This window comes from Tetrao urogallus (assembly GCF_951394365.1).
Source record: "Tetrao urogallus genome assembly, chromosome: 6".
NCBI lineage: Eukaryota > Metazoa > Chordata > Aves > Galliformes > Phasianidae > Tetrao > Tetrao urogallus.
The window spans coordinates 4,899,394-4,907,086 of record NC_136819.1 but is presented as its reverse complement, the minus strand read 5'-3'; the positions used below and the strand labels follow the sequence as shown (position 1 = coordinate 4,907,086).

The window sequence follows — 7,693 nt, the reverse complement described above, 5'->3', positions numbered from 1 at the left end:
GAACAACTTTTTTCTAACTTTTGTTAATGAGAAAGACAGGAGCACCGGTCAGGTCACTGCAGCTCGGTTTCCAGCTTTGTTACCATCCTTGTAAACCCTGGGTGAAATCCACTGGAGAGTTTCAAAGCTGACCTGAGAGTCTTTTTCTTTATGAGTACTGAAATCCTTTAATCAGTTCTGAAGTTTAACCTCGAGCTCCATGCTTTCATCCCCTCCTCTGTCAAATAGCCACAGGTGGCCACTTGTGTTAAATTGTGGGGATATACTGAATAGAATCTGGGAGCTAGGCAGGTGTCACTGTGCAAGTGTGTGAGCACGTGTAATAGACACACAGCCACAATACAAACCCTGAATGATGCAGACAAGTGAAGATGAGCAGCATAGCTCAGGATCAACTATTTCATTAGAGCTGATCTGTCATGTTCTGTAATTAAAAGTCAGGTTAGCCTGAACCCCTGCTGCGTACAGAGCAATATTCCTGCACAGAGATGTACATGGTGATGTTTCTTCCTGTAATAAAAGCTGTTCTTAGCACCGCATGCCACAAGAGGCCACAATGTTTGTGGCTTGTTTGAAGTCAGTGCAGCCCTACACCTGCAGAGTCCTTGCCCCTGATTTAACAGCAAAAAGCTACCCACCTGCTGTGTTTCCTGGGAAAAGGAGTAGAGTGACAGTGATTAAGCATCTGTGCCTAGGTGGCACCTCACCCTGTAGCAATGCTCTCCTTTCTGGCACTTGGAAATGAAACTGGTTTCACTGATAGCCTTGGAACACAGCTGCCTGGCAGCTCTAAGTAGCTCATACTTAATTAGCTTCAAGCTGTTAAATGCATCAAGAACCGGCTATCAGCGAGCTCGTGTTGATACAGTCATTTCCACCGTCCTACCCAAGCAGTGCACACTCACCTCAGCAGCAGGATGCAGGACAGGGTTGCAGGCTCCAGCGTAGCACAAAGTGACAGTCTCAGATTGAGAGGATTTCGATGGGAGCTCTGGATGCAAAGCCAGCAGCTTCCCATGGTCCCCAAGGTCCACTGCAGACAGGGCCAGGGGCTGTGCCCCACTGCCAAGGCCAGCAGCAGATAGCAGGTGACAGTCTGGGGGTGATATGCCTCTGAGCCCACGCTCAGGACTGCAGAGAAAGACACCAACATGAACTCAGAAGAAAACTGCACTCCCAAAGCCGTGAAGAATCAAGCAGGGAAGTGGAACGAGCTGTGCAATGCCCTCAGCCCTCTGGCTTGTTTTGTCCTTTTACCACTGTGATCAAGATCACCTCCACTCCTTCCCACTTTTCACTTGCCCGCAGGAATAGCTCTGATGGACAAGAAAGGTTTAGTCAGCCCCTAGTTCCCTGCCCTTGCCATTTGTTCCTTGGAACCCTTTATCATCCCACAAAGCCAACTGGTTTACACTGGGGTTTGCAGTCCATACGTTAAAGTGAGCACAGCAGTGTGCATGAAGCTGGTGAAGGGTCTAGAGAACACGAATGATGGAAAGGCCACCCGCACAGGGGAGCCCCGCCATCTTTTTCCCATGCAGGGCCTGCTGGGAGCTGTAGGGGTGCAGCTCGACATGCAAACAGCACTGCAGTGGCCCGAGGGGCGGGCGGGCACACACCAAGCCCTGTAGTCCTGATGCAGGGTTAATTTTTAACTTACTGTAAATGGGAATCTGCTTTCAACAACCCTCTGATGGAATGCAGATAGAAGGAGCTGTACTGGAGGTAGAGCACTTCAGGACCTTTGAACAGAAAGCCTTGAATAAACCAAAACTATTTTGTATGCTTTAAAGGAAAACAACAATAAAAAAGCTTCACAGAAAAAGAAACAGACAAACAAAAGGTGAAGCACTGGGGCCATTACATCATCTCCCACGTTCTTCTTGACCCCATATCCCAACCACCCTTCCCCACCATCAAAATCCCCAAGAAGCCAGAATCCCCCCATTTTCAGCCCTTTCCACACAACCACATAACACTGTTGTGTTTGATGGCTGTTGTTCATATGGCTTTATTCCTGGAAAATCCCAGGAGTGTGCAATGCTCAGAAATGCGGACCACCCCACCTCCTCCATCAGTCTGCTGAACTGAGGCTTTTCAGGAGGAAATAACCACTTCTGGAAACAGCCACTTTTTCTCTCTTCTCAACCCCAGATGGTGTGATTACCTTATTGAAGACTCCAGTACTTTCAGTGCTGTTAGGCACAGCCAGGATGGCAATGCTCTTTCACTGGCCTTTCACCAAACACCACTGCCACTGTGAGCTTAACCAGAACCTAGGCTGTGTTGTGGCTTTAATTACCTCTTTGACAATTACCACAGCCATCACTTGCTGCTATGAATGCTGATATGTATCACCTTGCTCCAGCTCCCCAGACAAGCTAGAAGAATGACTCCAAGTACAAGCTTTGTCCTGCCAAGACACCATGTCCACTCCACACTATTGGAGACCAAGCCCCAGAGCCCTGAGCCTGTGGGTGCTCAGCAAATCATGACCCCACGTTACACCCCGGGCTCTGCACACAGCTCTGTGAGGAGCACACACCCCTGAGCCCCCATGCAGCCCGGGGAGCTGGTATTACTGGTGGGTGCAGGTTTTGTCTCACCCCAACGTCTCTTCCAGCTGCAAGGAGCTGTGTACCCAACTCCCTGAGGCTGGCGGGTTGGTTGGCTTGCCTTCCCTCTCCATTTTTCTCTTTTTCCTTTTTCCCCTCCCATAAAGCCAAAGTTATTTAGGTGTTATTTTTTTTTCTCTCCCACAGGTTCAGGTGGAGGTGGAGCAGTGGGTGGGAAAGAGGGATGGCCAACCCCTTCTGCAAGCCTGGCATCCAGTGATTGGGGAACCCAGTGAAGGGCATGGGCTGAACAAGGCGGGGGGGGGAGGGGAGAAGCAGGGGGGGGGGGGAGGGAGTAGCTTAAAAAAAGAAAAAAAAGCACAGAGAAAAACCTAACGAAAGCACTTGTCTGGCAGTCAGCTCAAGTAGCACAGGGGGAAGATGGCTGGCAGGAAGTCTGGAGGAATCTCCTGCAGGTAAACATAGCTCTCTGTTGCTTCCCACTCTGTGTTGAAGTGTCTCGGCCAGGGTCAGTAGAGTCTCATCCTCTCCCTACAAGCTCTGTTGCTTAGCCTCCATCCTTGCTGCGTGCTCCCTGCCTACTTTGCTTTCCCCATGGCTTTCCTCCAGGGGGATACCACAGTCCAGCTATCATACTTGGATCACTACAGAACTGGGCTATCCCTCAAACCAAAACATAGGAATGGCAGTGTGTTGTGTGTTTCCCTGTGCTCCTCCTTCAGCCCCGCACAGAGTTTCCCTTTCAGCGCCCATTTCATCCCCTGAAGAAAAGATTATGCCTCCCTGTGGGACTAGGGACTGCTGAGGGCCTCCTTGAGCTCTCCAGCCAGCCCACACCCTGTTGGGACTTCCTTCTTTCCAACTACACAAGGATGGGTGAGCCAGGACTGAGCGCAACCAGAGCATTGCCAGCAGGCTGGGAAAGCTCCACACCACCCCATCCTTTCCCCATGCAAAAGCCTGGCAGTGGGGTTCTCCAGCCTCTGCTCTTCCATCCTTGACCACAGAAAAAAAATCAGTTAATGCTTTAGGTATCAATTATTTTCCAGCTGCTCAAGCGTCCCCTGCGTCCCCTGCGTACCTTGACCCCATTTTTGCCCGGAGCTGCGGCTGCTGTGGCACAGGTAGGTGAGGTACCTCCAACCCCAGTTGCAGACCTCCCCCTTCCACATAACACCCACAACACAGACTCAGTTTCTTCGGGGGAAAACCAGGTTTCATCATTTCCAAACGAGTTTGCAATCAGGAGTGAAGAAGCTCTGGGGCAGAGGCAGCCAGGGCAGATTTTATCGCTGCTGGCCCCAGCAGTTTGGCTGGATGTGTTTACAGTAGTGCTGCCTTGCATAAACACCAGCATCCTGACGTCCTTGTTATTCCCAGCAGGCACAATACCCACACTGGGGGCTCTGTGGGTGTTCAGGGACAGAGGAGCCTAATGCCACAGCCAGGCTCTGCTTCAGGTTCCTTTTGTAACCAGTGTGATGTATTGGCGAGGTGCAGGGTGTCCTCCCTGCTGCTCCTCTTCCCAAGGGGCAGTGCTGGGATGCAGGGATGGTACCTGGACACAGCCACAGGGCAGCACTGTGCCTCCTTATGTTACTGCTGTGCCACTGGGTGTGAAAGCTCACAAGATAGGAAGCCCATGCTGCTATAAATAAACCCTGTGGTTTAATTAGCAATTTCAACAGGCACATTGGACTGGAAGCAGTGCACAGCTAAGCCACGCAGCACAAAGGAGGGACCCCAATTGCACATCCAAAGAGTGTCTGCGGTAGGACTGTGGGTCCCAGGATGACCTGGGGGCTGTGGTTTCACTTGGCCTCGCAGCAACACCCTAACCCAAATTCCATTTTCTTCTCTGTCCCAGCCCCAATCCACCCTGTGGCAGAAACAGGTGGACTTTGTCCTCCCAGAAAACGTGTGACACCAGGTCCCTCCTTCCGCAATGCCAGCAGCTGAATGTCTCTGACCACACCATGGCAGGTAGGTTGCAAAAATCAATGTTTCAAGTGTTTTCAGCCCCCTCACTCTCAAGCATGGTGGAGGTCCCGCTTGCTGCTCTGGGGTGGGCCCCAGCCTCAAAAACCGGCCCAGCCTGCTGCAGAGCACTGCTCCCTGCCAGACCCTTACAGCAGAGCTTGTTTTTCTGGGGAAGCCAGGACAGCAGCAGGGCAGTCATGCCTTAGGTTAAATAGTAGGGAAAATTTGTTCTCAGAGAGAGTAGTGATGCAGTGGCACTGCAGCCCAGGGAGGTGGTGGGGTCACCATCCTTGGAGGTGTGCAAGAAACGTAGAAATGCGGCACCGGAGGACATGGTTCAGTGGGTGTGGTGGGGGTGGGCAGGCGTTGGACTCAATGATCTTACAGGTCTATTCCAGCCCTAATGATTCTACAGTTCTAATTAGGGACATGTTTTAATGAGTGTGGTGGGAGTGGACTGATGACTGTAGAGATCTTTTCCAACCGTAATGACTCAACAGTTCTATGATTCCCCATTGCCATAAGCTGGGTCCCTGATGGTTTCCCCTTCCCTCTGTGCCTCCAGACTTTTGCAGTGTACCTCCTGAAATCCTTGCCCCAGCTGCCAACGAGACACTGGAGCTGGCCCTGGGAAGCCAGATTGTGCTGAACTGCACTGTGCGCTGGGCAATTAGAGAGCACTGTGAGCCTGTCCCCATCTGGACCAAGGATGGGCAGTGGCTGGGCAGTGAGAACAGACAGGACAGCACGTGGTAAGGAGCCTGCCCCAGGGTACGTCCGTCTGGCTTTCTGGGCCGCCCAACCCACAGCGGCTCCTTCTCTCCCTAGGTTTGGTCAAAATGCCTCGGAGCGTCTCCTTGCCACTGTCCTGCAGGTCAACCTCACGCACGATGCCGACTTCGGAGTGTTTGCCTGCTGGGTCAGCAATGCCACAGCCACCTTCACTCTGCAGAGAAGGGGTAGGGATACACTGGGAGCAAGCCCTGGCGGGGACAGGAGTGGGAAACCCAAGGAAGGTTCTGGGAACGGGGTGGCAGTGGTGGCCCCATGGGTGTCACAAAGTGGGAAAAAGAGAAATGGCTGCATGTTGAGGTGTGAACTCCGGAAAGCTGGGTCTGGGCTACCAGCCATGCTCACCATGCTCTTCACTATCTTTGCAGAGGTTGTGGGGCATGTAAGTGCAGTGCTGGCTGCCCTGTTGGTCCTGGCCCTCCTGGTACTGCTGGCAGGGCTCTATATCAGATGCCGCCTGAGCGTGCTCCTCTGGTACAGGAACCACTATGGCGAGCTGGAGATGAATGGTGAGAGGGGAGCGGAGGAGAGAGTGGCCCCAGGATGAGCTACCTCAGGACCATAGCTCCTCTCTGGTACTAACCTCCCCTTTTCCCCCCAACCACACAGATGGGAAGCTGTATGATGCTTATGTGTCCCATGCCACTGCTCCAGATGACCGAAAGTTTGTCCACTTCATTGTCAAGCCACAGCTGGAGAACCGCTATGGCTACAAGCTCTACCTGGATGAGCAGAACATCCTGCCTAATGCTGGTAGGCACCATCCCTATGGCATTGGGCAGAGGGACAGTGCTGACACCTGAATCTGAAATCCCAAAGAGGGGAGAGGATGCACTGGGCAAGGGGCTAAGATCCTTTCTCTCCCCGGCACAGAGCCATCAGCAGACCTCATCATGAATGTGAGCAGGTGCCGGCGTCTCATTGTGGTCCTCTCGGTAGCATACTTGGAGCAAGACTGGTGCAACAGCAGCTTTAGGTATGAACCCACTCCTGCCTGTCTCTGGGAGAAAGGGGCTGGCAGCTCCTCACCGCCTGCCCCATGTCTGTCCCACAGGGAAGGGCTCTGGAGGTTGCTAGAGCTTTCCAAGAAACCCATCTTCATCGTCTTTGAGAGCCAGTACCGGGAGATCACACACCCTGCCATCAGCCTGCTGAAGCATCACAGGAGCGCCGTGACCTTGCTGGTTTGGCGAGCAGGCTCCATGGTAAGGGCCAAGCAGGGTCCAACCCTGATGCCCCATTTCATATCAGGCTCTAGATCTGCATGCTCACGTCCCAAACGTGCACAGGAAGGAGCCCTGCTCTAGGGTGTCCCCTGGCCAAGGAAACCAGGGCAGCACAGCTCACACTGTAGGGCCGGGCTAGGAGCTGCAGCTCTCCAGCAGGTCAGGCTGGTTTCTCCGTTGCTGTGCAGGCATGCTGCCATGGCAGAGCACAGCCTTCACCTTGGCTGAGCTCCCAGCTGCAGGAGGAGCTTTCTCCAGCCCTGCACAGGGCTGGGCAGGGCTGTTCTGCAACCCAGCACAGCTCATCTCCTTCTTACCCCATGCAGACCCCATCGTCAGACTTCTGGAAGGAGCTGTGCCTGGCCCTGCCACGCAAGGTGGCCTTCCGGGGGACCATGGGGGACCCGCAGACCCAGCTACAGGAGGACAAGGACCCCATGCTCATCCTGCACAGCAGCTACTTGGACAGCCGGGGGGACCCCCACCCAGATGGAGACCTGGGTACAGGTACTTGTCACCCACCTCCTTTCTGGGTTGGGTCGGAAGGTTGGGTTGACCCCTTCCCCATCACTTGACCCCTGTCTGCTCCTTCCAGGCCTCCGTGGATATGCTTTTAGAAGTCCCCTTCCTCCCCGCATCAGTGTCCCTGGGGGGCCCACAGCTTTGGCCACTGGCACGCAGGAGGACACGCAGCTGAAGGACAGCCACAGATCTGAGATTGATGTCTCCGACCTGGGCTCACGCAACTATGGCGCCCGCACAGACTTCTACTGCCTGGTGACAGAGGATGACATCTGAGCAGAGCCACAGCCAAGCTACTGAATCTCAGCATCCCCACACACTGTGGGACTGCAAGGACTCTGGTCATGGTTCCAGGATCCCAGGCACAGTGAAGAACTGAAGCTGGGAGGAGAGGAGCTGGCTCCTAGCAACATGCTCCATGGTGAAAAGCCATCATGGGGGGACATTCCTGTCCCCAGTACCTGGCCACCCTCAGGTGGTAGGTCCTCCTCACTTGCCCTGGGTAGAAGGGACATTTTTCCTGCCTGATGGACCAACGTTGGGATTGGTGATGCCCTCGGAGAAGCACCATGCACCCACATCCCTTTGCCCCTCATT

General features: G+C 53.7%; 1 protein-coding gene across 1 annotated transcript; it reads left to right on the top strand.

Annotated features, from left to right (window-relative positions):
• Positions 1–4,552: 4,552 nt before the first annotated feature.
• On the top strand, positions 4,553–7,372 carry SIGIRR (single Ig and TIR domain containing; the record flags this gene model as incomplete). The annotated part of the gene is made up of 9 exons (XM_079537029.1): positions 4,553–4,559; positions 5,122–5,308; positions 5,385–5,515; positions 5,717–5,857; positions 5,958–6,101; positions 6,222–6,324; positions 6,403–6,553; positions 6,901–7,075; positions 7,170–7,372. 9 exons carry the CDS (start codon positions 4,553–4,555, stop codon positions 7,370–7,372), a joined length of 1,242 nt encoding a protein of 413 aa, XP_079393155.1.
• Between the last annotated feature and the right edge of the window lie 321 nt (positions 7,373–7,693).